At 35.4% G+C, this 20942-nt stretch overlaps 1 protein-coding gene across 1 annotated transcript in view; it reads right to left on the bottom strand.

The window, feature by feature from the left end:
- The window catches only part of GRIP1 (glutamate receptor interacting protein 1), a 2220015-nt gene that overhangs the window by 1877499 nt on the left and 321574 nt on the right, over positions 1-20942 (bottom strand). Inside the window, exon 2 of the mRNA XM_044088060.1 lies at positions 4421-4501. Coding sequence (XP_043943995.1) covers positions 4421-4501 — 81 coding nt within the window. The remainder of the gene's footprint in view (positions 1-4420; positions 4502-20942) is intronic.

The raw sequence follows: 20942 nt of genomic DNA, 5'->3' as shown, positions 1-20942 counted from the left end.
ATTTACTACTGCAAGCTGCATAAACTGGAATACTTCTGTTTAGGATTTACACATACGTACAAATGTTAGTTACTGCAATTTGACTGAAGTGACCCTCTGCAGGGCTTACCATCACTCCCCCTGTATTTGAATTGCAGATTGTAGGTTCAAATGCAGGCTAGCTTGCCATTGAAAAAATTACATGGAGCTGCTTACTGCTTGGTGTGATGGATTTGAAGTGTTCTTAAGACACTCAGTCTTGCTGGCTGGATTCTGCTAAAATTCAAAGTCTGGTTATATTTGCATTCACAGTCTGTTGCATACAGAAACTTGCAGAATATACACTGATGAGAGAATATACTTTGCAGCATCAAATTTAGAGAGCAGTAACAAATAACTTTTTATAATAAACCAAACGGAACAACGTTGCAGCTTAAAAGTACTGTTCCAACTTTACTTCTCATATAGTACAGATGATGTGAGAGATATAACATTTACCTTAGGAAAAATGAGTCCCTACCATACCTCTAACATAACTGGATTTATACAGCTCTTTATATACAGTTATAGTCATGCATAAACATATACATTTCCTCTTGATATTCTATTTTGGAGAATTGCTCATCCTGTAGAAATAATACTAAGCTTCCTTGTTTAACAATGTCTTGTAAGAGACCATCTTTTCTGACAGTGTGAACATCCTGTAACAGTTTCCTGTTGTCCATGCAGAAAAACATGTTTTTGAGGAAACACATTGTCCTGTATTCTATTTGGATCTTTGTATAAGAACATCTGTTCTTGTGCCAATGCTGATAAGCATATCCTGTTTTCCATGCAGAAAAACATATTTTTGAGGAAACACATTGTAAGAGATCAGCTTTTCTGACAGTGTGAACATCCTGTATTTTATTTGGATCTTTGTAGAAAAACATCTGTTCTTGTGCCATGTCCTGTTTTCCATGCAGAAAAACATATTTTGAGGAAACACATTGTCACAGTGTTATTGTCCATTCTTAAAAAGCAGATTTTACATTTTTGCTCTTGCATACATCCTGTTTTTAAGTCTGTAAGGGAAAAATGTCCATTCAGCAGGTTCCTTATTTTCCAAGCCATGGTCATTTAGTATAATTGCTGATCACATATTACTAAACTCTGTTTCTGCATTTAAGCAAGCTTTTTCTTTCAGCATATTTACAACAGAATTAATTTCAGCCTTATATTAATAAAATCTAACACGAACATTACATGGTCAAGACCAAATGTTCGAAATTTTGAGTGCTCAAAGATAGAATTTCAATGGCGCCATATGGTGCAGATAGGGAGAATTTCCCTTTTCTGCACTGAAGTGTAATTTTGGAGTTGGTATATTTAAATAAGGGGGGTGGGGGGAGGTTCTGTTTTTACTTTTTTGCTATGTGATGTTCGAACATCCAAATGTCGAACATTTGGTCTCAACTATGTAATGTTCGACATTTTGGATGTTCGAACATTTAACATAGACCCGATACAGCTTCTGCAGTTCCTGTACAATTTCTCAGTGTGGACTTCCTAATAATGTCAGCACAGTGACTATGATTTAGCTTTCAAATGTTAAATTTATCTAAGTATTCAAATCTTAACACAGGTGTTGCATCATTTAATGATATACAAATGTGATTTTACAGACTACATAATTACTATTAATAATGCATTCTCATTAAAGCATACCACTGTGTTAATGAATGTATTTTATTAAATGTATACATGAAAAATAAATGTTTAACACAGCTTTTGTCCTGCTAGGTAACAGGTTGGTAGGTAGTAAGGATCAATCGAGATCAGTCAACCCATCTGGTCATCAAAAAATGCATAAATAATAAATGCCATAATTGTTCAAAGTTATACACTGAATGTAAAGAAAAGACATTAATACTGTGGTCGTCTCCATGAATAAGGAAAAAATGCCTATGAGGTGCATTTTTGGCCAGATACTACACATTTGAAATAAGTCCCCATAACCCTAAGAAAGAGGAAGTCACTTGTTTTCTGAAAAAAAGAATGGCAAGCATCATTATAGATGAACAATGTATCTAACGCATGTTCCACTTTGAAGAGTACAAGATCAGTTTAAATCTATCAGCAGTAAGATTTTGTTTGGGGAAGAGGGTGAAATTTATATGTGATATAATGACAAGAACTGCAATACCAAGTATTCTCTCTCTCTCTCTTACTGAACTCGGTAATGATGCAAGTGAAGATAATGAGCAACATTTAGAAGTTTCAATAAAACTGGTATATGTTTCATTTTCTTTTTAATTTTCTTTTTTTTAGAATATACTTATTCATCAGATGACTCATTTTATGTTACTCTTTATGTATGCATGCTGGACATTAAGGTTCAAAGGAAAAATAAACACGTTACATGTTTGAGGCACACACTTAAATTATTCAGAAGTTTATAATGTCTGACAATTAGCACAGAGGATTCATATTATGAGTTGTTAATGAACTGCTTCCTGTAGTTGAAAGTTTGATTCCTTAAGCTTTCATTTGCCTACTCTAAGACTCTGAGCAAGTCATTTAACCATGTAGTGCTTGAGGACAACTGGGAATTGGGCTAGCCTCTCAATGGTCTACTGGACTAACTACCAAGAAGAACCACAGGCACAAATTATGGTAGAGGACTGGCAATGTTTGTATTTCACACAGAGTGCCAAAGAACCTTTACTTTCACAGACAAACAATGATCAGGAGGTGAAGGAAAGATTTGATAAATCACTGCTATGTTTCATAGCAGAGTCTCCTCTTAAAGGAAGAATAAACGAAACGTAACATATAAAAAATGAGAAAAAAAGAGCTAGTACATCTGACTATAATATATTTTACATTGTATAAAAATATAATTTAGCATTATAATAATTTACTGATGTTACTATACTATAGCATCTTTTAAACTATTAATTAAAGCACGTGAAATAGACTTCTAAAGAGACAACTCTTTACGACAATATCTATTTATGCCAACAGTGTATGCTGGTAAAGAGGGTAGACACTTTTATTTATCAACATTCTAGGCATATCATCAACCATTCTATCAGTATAGACAATCTTCGCAACTTAGGCCCATTCACACCTGATTAGAAAAGAAAGAAAAGACAGCTTCCCATATGCTATACACAAAAAAATATATACTTAAGGCACACAAAATTATTACACATCCAAGAATAAGTTCTCTAATAAAATTATTAAAACAAAAAAATTCTGGATAAGAAAAGCATTCCAATGCAATGTCCTATTTAGTCTACTCTTTACTTCACTCTGTAAACACTCTTTCTCTAGGTAATACTAGGTTCCTCACATAAATCAGATCGCATCTCAACTTTCCACATACTTCTACCCATTCTTATTACACCCTAAAGAGTGAATTCAAGGACTTTCACTATTCTCCTTAAGTTGCAATTAGGTTTCAATATCTATACTGCATCTTTTTCTACTACAGGCTATCAGTCAATATACTATATCTATAAAATTGCTCACCCACCGATTGCTATTAATAATACCTTGCATACATTCTATGAGTCACCCATTTTCCTGACAGATTTCTTCACTTTGTTTTTTTTTAAATAATTCTCTCCTTTCCTTTACTAGACTATGTAACAATGCCATTAATAAGAATATTTATGTGACTGTATTTTTATCCAATGTTAAATGTTTAACACAAATGTCAAGTCATGTATATTAAACCTTGTATTTGTAATTATAATCATTGTATTTGTAATTATAATCATTGATAAATGTTAAATGTGGAATTTTTCTCCCTGGGCCTCATCTGAAAAAGGATTTTTGTTCAGTTGGACTTTCCTGTTAATCAAATGTAAAATAAAAATAAATAAAATAAAGCAATAGAAGTAAAATACCAATCACAAATGTAATCAACCAATAGGAAAATTGTACTACCAGCAAAACAGAACATTAAAAATGTATGTACTGTATCAGACTAAACTAACAAAAATATAAAACAAAAAATGCCAACTTGAGTACAAACTGGAAACTCTCCTTTATTAAAAGGCTCAAAAAGTAAGAAAATAGCACATTACAAGCACAACGTGTCCTTCTATTGAAGACCTTTTTATTCGAGTTGGTGTATTTTTCCCCTTTTCTGTTATCAGGCTCGTATTAGGAATGACTTTTTTAATTAAGAATATAACTAAACTATAAAGCTAATATAACTGAATATTAGACTACTAAAAATAATACCTGAAACTTATCTAATATTATAAAATGTTAAAATTACCTCAGTAATACAGTAGAAAAATCACCCATGAAACATCATTCATAAAAATCTGCAAAGACTACTTAATGCCCTAAACACTCTACAGCATACACAGTTATTTCATGTATCACATGCCATATCCCAATGTATTACATATACGTATATTTGTAGTATATTAATATGTTGTACCTGGAATGCTCTGTCTTCGTACTGCCAAAGTTTCACCTGAGGATTTTGTTTGATTTGTAGATTTTGTATAAGGACTGTCATCTGAAAAAGACAAATGTAAAAACAGTTAAAGTCAGTATGTACCATCTATTATACAGCATTGTCATAATAGTTATAATATAGCTAAAATATACTGAAAATGAAAATAATAGATATGTATTCACTATATCAGCAGTTCTGAGAAAAGGACCTCAGCAGCAAGTCACTGTTGCAAATTCTTTTTCTGGTCCTCCCAGTTTGGCAAAGTTTTTACACTCTCTAGCCCCAACCTCAAGATGGCATAAGCTACCCCCTCAGCCTTCCTGCTATTATGTGTTGTGACATACCATGCTTCTCCAGGTTGTACCCAGACCTGTACTTGCCTAACTCCTAATAGAATCCATCCAGTTCAGTGGTTACAAATGTCTTTTTCACATGGAAGGACAGAAAGAGGTTAATAAACAAAAGAAACAGTGGGTCATCTTACAAATGAACCGAAATGGTGAGGACAAATCCATAATACCTGACTGAAGTTTCTCTGCAGTATATAACCTCTCAGAAGAATGCAGGTCAGTAAAATGTAACATCAGTGGGAGACAAGAGCCAGAGGAAGAGCTAAAAAAGCAAAGACTCAGAAATCAAGAGTCCAAACCAGAAGTACAATGCCACCAAAGGAGGCTCTGTGGCAGGAATCATGGTCCAAGAAATAATATTTGATAAATGTGTGAACAGATAACCAACTGGCCACAGCACAAGTGTTCATAATGTGATATTAGTTTCTTAAGAAGCACAAGAAGTAACTGCACTCCTACTGGAGTGGACTGTGACAACATTAGGCAAAGGACAGATGGACATCTAATGGCAAAAGACAGTGCAGTTAGCAATTTACCAAAGCCAGTGCCTCCGGACCAAAAATAAGACGGGCAAACATAAGGTATGGCTTTCTAAAGTCCTGAACCTTTCTCAGACTGAAAGTAAAGGACAACTACATGATAAATCCAAGTCTTTCTATTCCCTGATAGGATTTTTATCCATACCAGTCAAGCCCAAATAACATTTCTGCTCACTATTATTATTTTACCATTTGTCATATAATATTCACAGTACTGCAAACCAACTATGAACTCATTCAGTTCTCAAAGTGCTGCAGGCTGATTTAGTTACTCTCATCACTCCCTAATCTCACATCTCACTCATATCTCCTTGTACGTTTAGATTTAGATCTGGGGAACTCCACTACTGAATTCACATGTAGCTCAGTACCGCCCAAAAAACAAATAAATAAAAATAATTTCAACATTACAATATTTTATTTTCAGCTACTAAAAGTGATAATGGAATAACTACAAAAACTGTACATGGATAAGAACAAATGATGATTCATGACTACACCAGATAGGGTTGTGTAAGTACCTAGTAACTAACTTTGTATTCTGACCTGTTCATTCACAATTCTGTCCCTCCACCACACATATGAATGACTACAGGCATGAACACACAGAAGAGAGGTACCTGACTTAGGAAAATGGTCCATTCCAATTATGGTATTAGAAACCCATAATGCCTGTTACAATTAAACCAACAGACATTTATTTATTTATTATTTATTTGTCTTTGTTAATCAGGAAAAGTCTGACTTGGTAAAACCCATTTTCAGTGGAGGCCAGGAGAGAAAAGCTCCACATTTAAGTTACACATGAGTACATTTATAATTGCAGAATGAAAACATCAATAAATTAGCTTATTTACATGCATTTTAATTATGTTGTATGTATTTCTTACATGAACATAACATTTTAACACAAAAAACAAGACAGAAATTAACACAAATTGGCTAATTATTAAATAGAGAAATAACATACAGTAACAATGTATTTACAGCATGATGACTGCAGGAAAAAGATCAGTGTGGGGTCTTTTTGAGTTTAGTAATAATCTACAGACAGGCAAGTAGTAATGTAGCTTAAAATGATAAGAGGAATATAAATGAAGAACTTATAGAAATGAGCAGGAAGATAAATGGACAGAGAAGGAACTGTAGTTAGTGGTGGGGTGTCAGAAAAGGAGGAAAGGTAAGAGTTTAGGAGATAAGTGCAGTATGAGGATGAGAAAGCAAAGTGGCTGTAAAAGTTGGGGAAAAGTAATCTGAATAAAGGTAGCCAGGTGAGCAGGGAAGAGGCAGCCATCTTTGGCATAGGTGTGGTTTAAGCAAAGTTTTGAAAATATTTAAGTTTTCTGTCTGCTTTAACTGTGTGGGGATTACATCCCAGAGTTTTGACACACAGTGTGAGTAGAGACAGTGTCTAGCAGTGTTGAATGTCTTACTGATACATAGTAATTTTTTTTTGCTACAATGAAACTCTCTAGTGGGTGAATAGTACAGTAGAATATTTTGTAATGTTGGACATTTGTCTGGAGAGCTTGTGGGAAATGATTAGTTGTGAGTATGTCAACTGGTTTGGGAGTTCAACCCAGTTTCATTGTTTTAATGCAAGGCAGTGGTATGCTTTATAAGGTTGGTTACAGATTTAGCTATTTTGTAGTAGCAAGAGGCTAGTTATTGTTATACATAGTACTGATGTCTGTAAGAACAGGGCAAGCATATGATACAGAAGGTAAGAGGGATGTTGCTGCTAAGGTAATCCTTGCTTCATCTGTCAGGTAGTGCTTGGCGTATAGAAGAAGCCACATTTTTATTGAGTTTTCTTAATGGAATATGTTGTGATCAAACATGACGTTGTTGTCTGTTATGTCTTTAAGTAGTTTACTTTGGCTTATGATTTCGATTTTTTGGAAAATGTTTTTATTAAATTTTCATAAAATGTAATCACTACAAAATTTGTAATCACAAATGTACATACATATTTAAAAGTAAGAAAAAGAAATATAATCTTATAAATACAGGAACAAAGAAAATAATTTACAAGAATGTCCATCAACCTTCTAGATATTCCTGTTGTTGCATGTCTGTTGAGTTCCAGAATGTTTTTTTTTTATTTTTGCTTGTCAAGCAGTTCTTTAAATGTTGTCCATACATTGAGGCAAGAGGTAATTCTGTTCACACTCAATGCGATTGTAATAATTTTTAGATAAGTTACTTCGGTTGCTAAACCTAAAAAAAATTTTAAATGAGGGAGTACATTCATTTTTCCAGTTTTGTGTGATCACTTTCCTTGAGACAGTCCACAGTATGTTATATTTCATTATTTTAACACAAGTGGCAATAGGGGTATTAAAAAGAATTAATGATATAGATAAAATAAATTTATCTCAAAAAAATGTCTGTAAAAAAGAATTAATATTATTCCAAAATGGAATCAAGACAGTACAGTCAAAGAACATGTGCTGCCAATCTGGTTTTAGTTCTTACCTGCATCTCCAACAAAGTTGCTTTTGCTTGCACATCAATTTTATGAGGGGTGAAGAAGGACCTATGTAAAAACTTCCATATAAACAAATGTCATCTAAGAGATGAAGTAGTATGTTTAGATGCTAATAGAAATATTTTTGTCTTCTTCACTTGGTGGTCTATTATTGATTTGGGTAAAATAGCTACGATATGTGTCCTTACATGTTTTTAGTTTCCCTCTTTACCAATATACACAATTTGGACAAGAGACCATGTCACAAGGAATTTTATTGCAACAAAATATGATGCATTCAATCAATTTTGGGATATAATCCCTTAACATTGGTTGCACTGACTTAATTTCCCTACACACACACACACACACACACACATATATATATATATATATATATATATAGTCTACATGATTGTATAGCTGACCACATATCTTTATCCAAATCACATTTATTCCTAATGTAATCTACTGAGTGCAGTTTTTCATCTTTCATTATTTGAAACAAGTACAACAGCTTCTTCTCTTAAAAGGCAGCTATTGTTTCCAAACTTGAAGTAGGGATATTACTTTGAGTATATGCTATAGGAAACATAAGGAAAATCCATACTTTATATGCCAGATTTCTATATAGACAAAATTAAGTAAGAATCACTTGTTTGGTGACTTTTCCCTATAATGTAATCCTTTAATAAACAAAGTAAACAGTTATTTAATATAAGATACTTATTAGTATGTCGACTACAATTAGAATGCATAAAAAGGTTTCCTAAAACTTCTTTCCATCTAGCTGTATAAATGCTGTTGATCCAAAGACATACTGTTTTCATAATTGATGATAATGAATATAATTCTGTGTCTGGTAGTCCTATCCCCCCTACTTTGCAGTCTCTTATATGGAGATTTAATGCAATTTGTGGTTTATCAGGGAACAAAAAAAAATTCAAAATTAAGATGTTCGATTCTTTAATACAGGTTGGTAATGTTAATGACTGAATAATACATAGGACTTTTGGCAAGTAATCACTTTGATGATAGAGAGTCTTTCTTCAATTATAAAGACAATTTTATTCCATTTGTCCATTAGATTATTTATCTTATTTATACAATTACTATAATTATAATTTACAATATGTTTAATATTATTCATTATGGTTATTCCCAGGTAATTAATTTTCTTTTCTTTAACAATATATTTAAGGAACTTATTTGAGATTTTTTTCTTATTTATGTTTATCGATAACATTTTTGTTTTGCTTCATTAAATGTTAAACCAGATTTTCTATGAAATAGTTCTATTGCTGAAAAAGTAGCATAAGACGTCATCTGCAAACAACTACATTTTAGAACTTGAATTCTCTGTTGTTTTAATACCTTTTATATCTATATTTGATCTAATAAAATTAACAAAAGGTTCCATAACTGGGGTAAAAAGCAGAGGTGAAAGAGGACATCCTTGTTTAGTTCCTTTTAATATTTGTATAGAATCACAAGTGAAAGCCCCTATTTTGACATATGCAAAGCTATCTGTATAGAGAAGATTAATAAGATGTGCAAAGTTAAAAGAAAACTTGTATTCTTCTAGAACTAGCAAAATATATATCAGTTGACCAAGTCAAAAACACTATTTATATCAAGACTCATTAATATTAAGTTCTCATTTGTGTTATTTGCATAGTCAATTATTGTAATTGTTCCTTTAATATTATCATAGGTAAACCCAGTTTGATCTTCATCAATCATAGAAGATAGAATATGTTTTAGTCTATTAGCATGAATTGCCATAAATAGTTTATAATCTACATTTACAAGTGAAATGGGTCTGTATGAACAGCACTGAGTAGGATTCTTGTCAATTCTTTCTTAAATTGGAGAGATAAGGGTATATTTCCAAGAAGGAGGAACTTTAGTTAAGTCCTTAACAACAGAAAAAAACTTATGTAACATGTGTAGGACTTTTTTAGGTAACAGCTTGTAAAGTTCACATATAATTCTATCATTACCTGGCTGGTACTTTATTAGACTTCAATTTAGAAATTTGGATTTGAAGTTCAGACATAGAACTCAGTTTGTCAATTAATTTAATTTGGTCATTTGATAGTTTTTATATTTTTTTCTAATAACTGTTTTGATTGTTTCCTCCAGCTCTATTAGTATATTATTTTTATTAATTTCATTGTAATAATCTCCGAATTACTTTAGAATATTTTCTATTTATGTTATTTTTCTTTTCTTTCTTTGTGAATAGATTTCTTTTTTGTGATTGGATTTACTGAGTAATTTTGTTTTGGTGGCTGGATTGCACATAGATTTTGGGTTGATAGAAAAGTTAATTATTTTAAACTTCTCAAGACTGATTTTGGTTTTATGATTTAAAATTTCGAAATATTTGTCATTTAGCTTATTGATCTCTTCTATGTTATTATTTTAATCTTCTGGTTTTCTAACTTCAACTTATCAAGTTTTCCCTGAATTTCATGTAATTCTTTGTCCCGTTGCTTTTTTTATTTGATAGCCAATTAGTGATTCTACCAAACAGATATACTTTTAGAGCATCCCATATATACATTTTTGAAGTTGCCACTGTATTTTTAATTTCTATAAAGCAAATTTCTTTAAGAAAATAGTCGTTAAATTATTCTAAACCTGTTATATATGCTGGTATTCTTCTTATTTTAACATTATTATTAGAGTTTAAAGACAATTCAAAAGTGATTTCATTATTATCTGAAAATGGGCAAGTTACACTCTTAACTTTACCCAGCTTGTCTACTAGTTCATTAGAGATATATAAACTATGTCTATTCTGGATTGTGTTCCATGCTTTAAGAATAAAAGATTAAGGAATTTTGCACTGAAAATTCTCTTATATCTCTAAGATGAAATAATTCAGTACATTTCATTAACTTTTTTGCAGACAGCTGAATTTTCCTTTTGCTATTTGTATTAGTATCACTTGATAATAACATACAGTTAAAGTCTCCTGCCAAAATGATAGTACCTTTTTCATATTGAATTACTTGCTCTAAATGTTGATCAACTGTATTTGCTCCTATTCCTGTAATCCAGTACACATTAACAAGAGTTAATATATTTTTACTGTATTTTATAGTAGCAGTACAAAACATACCTTTATCATCTTTGATATGGTCCCATAACTTCAGGCATAGGTAAATAATTCTTCTGTAAAATAACTACACCCCTTTTTTCTGATTATGTTGTGAACTAGATAGTATAGTGTAACTGTTAGTATTGAGTCTGTTTGTATCTTCTGCTAATACGTGTGTTTCATGTAGAAAGATAACCTGAGAATTATATATATTATATATATATATATATATATATATATATATATATATATATATACATATATATGGATTTAGGGCATTTGTTTGACTGAGCAAATGTCCGAATCCATAAAACCCAAACACACTTTAACAAAAGCGCTTTTATCGACAAAATAAAAAAAACACTACATTTATACCCCTGCACCCCCTACTTTAATATTCTCCCTCTGAGACCGCACTACAGTGGGGAAAAGGGACATTTCCCTTACCCACACCATAGTACGGCCTCAGCAACAGTCATACTTACACGAAGGTGCTTCTTCGGTGAAAGGCACTTTCGTGTAACTATGCCCGACCGTTTGGATTTCGGTCGTTTGCTCAGTCAAGCAAACGTCCTAGATCCATATATACATATATATATATATATATATATATATATATATATATATCTCATTGATAAGTTTGCTCTGTTTATAAAGAACTGAGAGTATATCCAGGAACAAAATCATTACATTTGCGGAAACTCATAAAAAGGCAGTCAGTAAGATTGTCATAAAACAATTACTTCTAAAATCCCTCCTACAACTCATGGAGTCTAACACTACATACTTGACCAGTCTAACCATCCAAGCAAACCAACTCATCCAATATTATGACGAAGAGTGAGAAGAAAGATACCCCTCCAAACCACTCTATCACAAATATACATAACTCTAATAACAATTAGCCAAAAGTATAGCTGTATCCTATAAGTCTTTATTAATATAAATAAGCAGAAACGTTGTTTCATTCTTAGACCTGTATACTAAGAAAAAAACATTTCCTAACTGTATATATCAAATACATTATTAAAGAACAACACAGGCTATGATTTACTATTACAAAGATAAATCCCCAGCATTTTTACTTCTTTGGAACCTTCGTTTTATCAATATGTTCTATACTTATATATTTTGCCATAAAATTTAATCTTTAAATATTATATTTGTATTCATTTGCATCAAATAATACCTTTGAACAATATACACTTTTTCTGTTTCAATTATAAGCTTTCATACTTCATATAACACAATATTAACTTTTCTTCTGTTATGCTAGCTTGTATAGCTATGTATTATTATAGTGAAATTTGATCTAATGCATATCCAGAAAGTTTCACCTTTTATTTAAATTATCTTTCCAAAGTTGCCTGTCAAACCAGATCTCCAAGCTTAAACAGTTCTATTTTTTCTGTATGGGTGGGAATTTCAGATTATCTCAGGCCTCAAAAGCTTCACATAATCTAGTGAAAGATGAAAGCTTGAGCCTGTGCTCTTTGCACAAGGTCAGCACTCAAATAACAATAATTTTCATTACATATAACACCACGCTCAATCTTTCACTCATGCAGAGAGTTTTAAGGCTGTTTAATATACTAAAACCTCCTTTTAACTAAACAACCATAAAATACACTTCTTTAACAACTATTTTCACCCCAACCCCCACCCCCACTCCACATTTTATTGTGTCTAGCAAAAACTATGCCTTATTATCTAAGACTGTATATTGTTTTTCCAGGCAGCTTTAGAATGTAATTATTAGTTTTAACAAAGCTTCCTTTTAAATATTACTGTAGCAGGTGTTTAATATAAAATGAAAATAAATTATCCAAAGTAAAGTGATGGTAATGATATTTTGTATAATACACTGTTTAAGTAACAAATAAAAATTAACACTGCTGTTACTTTTCCCAAAAGCATCAAGAAAAAAAAAGATAGTGCTAAGAATATATGCTGTGTTCAAGCTTGTAATAGCAACTATATAAGATAAACAAATGTGAGTTCAACTATGTGTCATGTTGCAGTCTTTTCTGTTTCATTAATAAAATATGCAGTAACTTCCAAGCATGCAATTTCATATAGAAACCTGCAACTTTTATATTAATATAAACACTGAATGTTTTTGTTGAAAAATTTATAACTTTTTGTTCCAGCTCATAAAAAGATATTGTCAACTAACAAAAAGAATGGTAAAATTTCCTTTCATATGCAGTCTATTTGCTTGTAGTCCAGTTTCTATTTATGTTGTAACTGAGTATGTTATTGTTTCTTGCTCTGTTGTTTAAGATTTATATAAAACTAAAGTTGTGCTTGTTTATAAAAAGGAAAAAAACAAACATGCTTTAACATCATGTTACTTTTCTTGTAAATAAGGATTGAAGCAGGGGAAAAAAGGAAAAGTTTTTCACTGTCCCCTTATTTTTTTCTTTTTCTCACTTATTTTGCTTCCATATGAATCTATATGCCTCTTCGAGGATATATTAGTCCAGTCCATTTGCTCTCTTCAATAATTTTATTTTGTTTGTAGAAATGAAAAAGCAAGGTCAGGATCTTCAGAGTTTAACCCCATTTATACGGAAAATCTTTAGTCTGTAGTTTCTATTTTTGTGTTATTATCTGAGGTTGGAATAAAAAATATAAGTTTGTTTGTCTGACATTAGGTAGCAAGTTAGAATTTTTAGCCATAGTTCAATGTCAGTGAAAGTTTTGTGAGCGATTTCCTGCGATTTTGTTAAGGATGGAGCAGAGCTAATAAGGGTTGAACCTTTATCGTATTGTAAGGTAGTTGTATGAAGTTTATTTATGAAAATATTAATTAGAAGGGGTTAAGTATAGACCCTTGGGGAACATCAGCAGAGATTGGTTAAAATGCTGGAAAATGTTGTTGCCATTTAGTTGGCTGATGATGATTGCCTAACTAACGGTGAAACCAGGAGAGGTAGGGGTAAGTGAGACCTAGTGTTGCAAGTACAGAGAGGAACTTTTTGTGGGACACTGTGTCAATTGCTTTGGAAAGGTCAAGGAAAAGTGATGAAACAAGGCTGACCTCATTTATGAATTGGTTTAATATGTTGGTAAAGTTGAGGATGACACTAGTAGTACTGTGTTTGGGCCTGAAACCATTCTGGGTGTTGGAGAGGAGTTTGTGTTTGGTTATGTGTTTCATAAGGTGAGAATGAATAAATTTCTTGAAGATTTTAAAGATGGGTGATAGGATAGCAATAGGTCTACAGTTTGTTAACACTGTTGAAATACTGCCTTTGTGAAAGGGTATAATAATAGATTTTTTTCCAGATGGATGGGTCATAGTTTTCAGTTATTGACCAGTTGGTCAGAATGGAGACAGGGAAGGTTAATGCTTCTACACCTATTTTGAGGAACTCATTGGGAAGGTTACTGGCAGCTGAGGTTATTGCATTTAATTTGGCTAGTAATTTTTTTATGGTTGATGTTGGAATGGGCTGAAGACAAAAAGATTGTGTGCTGTTTCTGAGTGATAGAAGTTGCAGGGGTGAAGGGAGATTATCGTTGATTAGTGATAGAACTGACTGGATAAAATGAGTGCTGAACGGAGTGGCAGTAGACTCTTTGTTGTTTGAAGTAGAAGTACAGGGGGTAATGGTATGGCTAAGGAGTCACAGTTTACTTAGAGAGGACCAAAAGAACTTGGGGTTGTTTTGATGCTTTTTTTTGGAGATTACTGTAGTAGGATTTTTTTTATCAGATAAAACAAGGATCTTGGTACATTTTCTGAGATATCTAAATTTTGGTAGGCATGCTGTGTTTTATTCTTATATCATTCTTTCCAGGCTTTATCTCTTTGTAGCATGAGCTGTTTGGTCTTGCTTGTCAGCCATGGTGCTGTGTTAGATTTTACCCTTCTTGTTCTAACTGGTGCTAAATCTTTTAGTATTTTTAGGAAGGTGTAATTGAAGTGAGTAACTGCTTCATCTAGGGGCATTACTCTTAAAATATTCCAGTTGTAGTGGGACAGGGCAGTAATAAATGTGTCTTTGTCAAACTTAGTTAAATTGCATACTTGTTTATAGATTAGTTGTTTGGGTGAAACATGTTGCGGTCTGATCACAAAGGTTGGGAAGTGGTCACTTATAGTATCTGGTAAGCAGCCAGGTTTTATACTATGGGGTTTGTTTGTCAATATCTAGTCCAGTGTAGACTGCCTGTTAGTGCTTTTGTTGATTCTGGTGGTGGGGCTTAACAGGTGACTGGAATCCCTGGGGTTGTTGCTGTTTATGGATCATCTATACTTAGGTCACCCAAGATGAAGCTTTCCTGGGGGATGATGTCACATACCTACTGTAAGATATTTTATCCTGTAGTAATGCTGTTGCCTGATTGGTTGTATACTGCTGAGATACAGAAAGATTTCTTAGTTGATTTTGAGATATGCAATCAGAAGTTCAGCATTATTAAATTTTGGGAAACTTACATGGGCTGAAATTATTTCTAAGTTGTTTTTATAAATAATAGCAATACCACCTGCTCTTTTAAGATTTCTGTCCATTCTGAGATTGTTAAAACCTGGAGGAATATTTTTGTTGTCAGTTATTTCTTGATTTAGCTAAGTTTCAGTGGTGATTTGTCTGGGGAGTAAAAATCTAGACATCCATGGATACCATGCATTTTAATGAAGATGCTTCAGAAGTTAATGTTGAAAAGAATGAGGTTAGTTTCATTATCTGATGGGAAAATTGTGTTGGGAGCATTGGAAAGTAATGGGGTTGCCACGGTGGGTAGTTGTAGGTCTAGGGCTAGGATGAATATCTCTGCTAAGTTTCAGGATGGAGATGCAGTGACTAGAGATATAAAGCCATATATATTTGTATCTGACTTTCAATACTGCTGATAAACTGCTCTTCTTCACTTTAATATATCTATAAGAGTACAGATCTGAGCATGTATATTGGTACAGAGAAGGGGAGAAAGAGTGTTTTGTGATGTAATGTAGGTGTGTTTATGAAGGAGTTAGGATATGATATGGGAATATTACAGTATTCAGTGAAGTAATTTAGTGTTGTGCGTATACAAAGCAGTAGCAAATGAATTAGGACCATAGGAACTTACTAGGCTATTTTCCCTAGCCAAGAATTTACCCCATGTTCCAACAAGTCAGCACCTAATGCACTGTCCAGCAGGGACACAGGTAGAATCACATTGGTGAATTTTCTGTTCCCTGTCCATTTATCCAGGTTGCGCTTAAAAAGGATTAATGAGGTATATTGCTTGACATAGAGAGGGAGTCTATTCCATAGAAGGGGGGTCTCTGGGACAAAAATCTGTACTGCCAACAAGTCCTACTGATGTTACAGACCAGGTTATGATCACGTGTGAAGGTTACTCGAATGGAGCTTGACTTGCGGATATGCAGCAGTCCCATCAAGTTGGGGTCTGAGATTGCTTTGTATGGTAGACAGAGGTCACCTCTGAGGAGTCTGTATGAGACTGAGTAGAGTATATGGCTTTAAGCTATCTGTATAGGGTAGATGTTTGAGGCCCTGAATTCTCCTGGTGAGTAACCCCTGTGGTCCCTCCAGCATGTGCTTTGTGAGCTACATGCCGAAAGCGGCACTGTACTTGATAATGGGTCTTATAAGGAAAGAATATAGGGATGCTATGACCTCCCTGTCAATGGATGAGATACCGTTACTAATGAGGTGGGCCATGTAGAAAGCTTTCTGTACAACGGAGGCAATATGTTGGTCAAAAAGTCAGTTTGCTAACAACCTGGGTACCGAACTGGCTCACGACTGATTACATGCTTAGGACCTTGTTATTAATGTGATCATTTTTGGTGACATCACTCTCCCCAAAGGGGATAATGATGCATTTTTTGGCATTCAGTTTGAGGTCATGTTTCTGGCACCAGTCATTTGTTTGGGTGAAACCCTCTTGGAGGATGTCCACAACACTAGGGGAAATGATAACAGTGCCCAGCTTGCAGTCATCTGCAAACTTGGTCAGCCATAGCCCACTGGTTTTGGCCTGCACCTCAGTAAAGTATATCCCAAACAACAGAGGTCCCAAGACCGATCCCTGGGGTACATTGATCATTATAAGTATACTACTTGAGGTGGCTCCCCCTATTTTCACTAAGTGGGTTCTATCAGTGAGCCCATTTGCTACCCATCAGGTAACATATAGATTGATGCTTAGTTTTGAGAGCTTATCTATTATACCCAAGTGGGGAATCATATCGAAGGTTTTGGCCAGGTCAAGGTAGGAAGTGTGCACCATCTTCCCCTTGCCCATGGCCTTGGTGACTGTCTCAAAAAAGGCAACCAAATTTAACAGGCATGACCTCCCCTTGACAAACCCAAACTGTATGGGACTGAGTGTTTGGAGGTTGCCAATGTCCTTGTTAATGAGGTCCATGATAATTCTTTCCATGGCCTTGCAGATCAGGCTAGTTAGGCTGATGGGTCTATAATTTCCTGAATCAGTAGACAGTCCGCCTTTGTGCAAAGGAATGACATTAGCTATCCTATACTTGGCTGGGATGAAGCCGGTACTCAGGTTTTGGTTGACCAGGGTGCCCAATGGTGCTGCAAGTTCCTGCCTGAGTTCATGTAGCCTGGGATGTTATCGGGTCCCATGGAGGCTGTAGTTTTTGCCTTTAAGAGGGCAGTGATGACTTGGTACCTAGAGATAAGGGAAGTGGGGGCAAGTGCTGGAGATGTCCTGATTTACTGATAGGGGGGACAGAGGGTTGAAGTTGTCACTGAACCTGTCTGCCAGCAGGTTGGCTATATCGATGGCATTTGTGTATATGGTGGCCTTGACCACCAGTTCTGAGTAGATCTGAGTGCTTCCTTTGAGATTGCAGATGTATGTGAAGAAGGTCTTAAGATTGTCTTTAGCAGATGTGGCCAGTCTGGACTTGAAGTTTGCTTTTGAGGATTTCACTAGTGCTTTTATTTGCTTGTTCGGGCTAAGGAGAGATTACTTCCAATTATGCACCTGCTCCTTCTTGGTCCTGGAGAGCAATTTTTTTCATTTTATTAGAGTTTATTTATTGCAGATGTCCACCAGACAGGTTTACTCTTCCTTGAGGAGGGGGATTTTGTCCTGTCAGTTATTCCTGATTCCATGCAGCTATATTAATGCTCATATAGTATTTTGGTGTAGGTTGAACATATGTGCCAGTTCCTATGGAGGGGGAGGGGACTGTGAAACTGTTTATACCTTCCCTCAGGAGGTTATAATCACCTTTGGAAAAGTTTTTTTGCTTGTCCCTAGCTGGGGCAGGGTCTGAGAAGATGGTGACTTCGAATGTGACCGCTTTGTGGTCAAATCTTACCAGGGAGAGTGACACTGTAGGGATACTTTTGTGAAACTCTTGCCATGGGTTAGCTGAGCCAATGCCTCCGGCGATTCACCATGTTGTAGCTACTGGGTAAACCCCATGCCCATCCACCAGTGCTCTGCCATCTTAAACTTGAATTCTTCCACAGCAAGGGTGCTCCTGCCTCCCACCGGGATTTTGTTCCACAGCATAGGTCCAATTTGGTCCATGAATCCTTCAGATTTTAAGCCCTATTTGCTCTGCTGCAGGTTTGTTTAAGATTTTTCTTGTGTGGCTCTAATCTGGGTTGATTTTTGAGATGAAGCATATTCATCAAATCTGTTCATGATGGCTGTTTGTCAGTCAGGCACAGGTCGCTAGCAAGACAGATTTCTGATGATATAACTGATATTCTTTTTCCTTTTGGCTGCATAGTCAGCTGCAGACCCTTTTTTATCCTTATCCTTGATGCTTTGGTAGATCCAAGCTTGTAAAGTTCAGGTCAGACATATCCGAGATGGGGCATGTACCGATCATTGATCTTGAGTGATGAGTGATGAAGGATGAGTATAGGAGACTATGACTTCTTAGACTAGATTCATGACTTGATAAGGTGGCAAGGGGACTGTCAACCTGGGTTCCCAGGTCCCTAATGCCTGCTCTTGTGTTGATCTAATGGTGACCCCCTTGGTCCCTAGGTGGTTCTTCTAGTAATTTCCATTGATATGACTATTAGCCAGAGCTTATTTTTCCATTTAACTTCTTTTTCATTTTGGGTTTAACTTTTATCTGTTGGCATGGGCACAGGGATTCTGTTTCTGTATGTGTTTTCTGTTGGATACTATCTGTGTCGGATGTGGTCATCTGTGTGTCATGCAGCAGTCACTCAAGCTGCTTTGTGCCACACCATTCAGCTGTTTGGACCCTGTAACCCTGTGGGAACTGACTTGTAGAGATGGTACACCAGACTGGGTGAGGGAACTGGATTGTGACAGGAACTCCAGTGACACAAACCCCCAGACTGTCTGACCTGGGTCTCTCTGTCACTTGTGTAGTTTACACCCCATTTGTATCAGTTATGTTATTTCCTTGTGATGATGTTTTTACATGGACCCATGAGTGTTTTATTGGATCGCTGCCTGGGGGGTATTTAGCTTGCTGTAACTCCTATCAGGTCCTGTTCAATCTGCAAACTGCATGAAAGTCAAAATTCATTAAAGGCAAAAAAAAGCAAGCCAACTTTAAAAGGCATGATCTGCCCAAAGCAAAGCCAAACTGGTATGATTCCTTATTTGAGAGATCCTTTATGAGGCTTTTCAATGAGGCTTTCCATCATGCTGTGCTTGTAGGCTTTTCAAGCTCTAGGTTTAGGGTCCGTAGGCGGACTGGGAGGGAGGCCACCACAGCTGTGTCTGGCCACCCTGGGTTAATTCCGGAGGTGTGACACTAGCTGTGAACAGAGGTTAAAATTAAGTGGGCTTGAGTTCATGGAGTTGGAGCACCATGACACCACACCACCGGGACACCATCAGGTCCCATGGATGCTGTGTTCTTTGCCTTGGAGACACCTGATCACCTGAGTGTTTTGGGGGCTTGGGGGCTTGCTGGTATTTGGGGGAGAGTAGGGCTGGGAGGTAGAGAGGGTGGCACTGAACCTGTATCATTTGGTATTGGTAATGTCAGCAGGATCTGTAATCTTCACATCATTTTGAACTACCTGAGCTAATTCTGGGCATTTCTCCTAGTTTCTCCTAGGTTTCTGTTTTAGCCAAAGAATCTTTAGCTATTCAAACATTTTTTTTCAAATTTTTTTTTAGTGAGCTTTTGACTTTTTTTGTTTTTTGCTTTCTTTTTGCTTTTCTTTTAGCTTTCTTTTAAGGATTTTCTTTTTGCTTGTTTTGTTTTTCTTGTTTGTTTAGTCTTTTTTTTAGAGAGGGGGTCCTTGTTTGAGATGTTGTTCTTTCGCTTGTGTCTGGTTTGTCTTGCTTTTTTTTGGGATCTGCATTTGTTGCAGTGGTGGAAAGAAGGTGTTTGTGGTATTCAGCGTTTAGGTAGTGTTAACCGGGCGGAGTGCGGCCTTTAGGGAGGTAATACTAGCTTTAGGAGTTGAGTAGCTCTGTGGAGAGTTTTTTTTTTTTGTCTTCTTTTTGGATGAGGACCTCCGGGGGGATTTCAGTTGGTGGAGGAGCTGTGATCGTGACCACCAGATTTCGAGCTGAACATTGGATGTATACTTGGTATCGATGATGGAGATCAAGTATGTTCAGTGATGGTGAGGTTCTGATTGTTCTCAGTATGTGACATTGGTGTGTGGTGATTGAGTTCCATTATTCCAGTTGGAATTTGAGTTAGGAGTTTATGTGTTCTTGTTAGTTATTAGAGTTAGTTAGGAGTCTAGTGAAGTTGATAGCCCAAGGATGGTGTTCGAGACATCCAGTGTTTTCAGGAAGGCCATATTTCAGGAAGGCCACAGGAGGTTCCCTGAGTTGCCAGTAATTTGGCAGTGAGTTTTGCAGCAGAGCAGTATTGGTTGCAGTCTTTGCCTATGGTTAATTGCATGTGGATGGTTTCCTGTGATCGTGTGATTTGGAGGTGTGTGAGGTGTGATGAATATGGATACCTCCTTGATTTGTATTGTCCTTTGTTTGTGTGGCCGGAACGAAGGACGAAGGCTGATTGAAAACCTGATGTGGAGTGCTCTCAGCTCAGCTGAGGTGCTCTCAGGCCACAGCA

The sequence above is a fragment of the Protopterus annectens genome, chromosome 11.part0 (genome assembly GCF_019279795.1).
Source record: "Protopterus annectens isolate FY-2018-M chromosome 11.part0, PAN1.0, whole genome shotgun sequence".
NCBI lineage: Eukaryota > Metazoa > Chordata > Ceratodontiformes > Protopteridae > Protopterus > Protopterus annectens.
The sequence above is the reverse complement of the archived record's forward strand: the minus strand, read 5'-3'. Positions and strand labels throughout refer to the sequence as shown.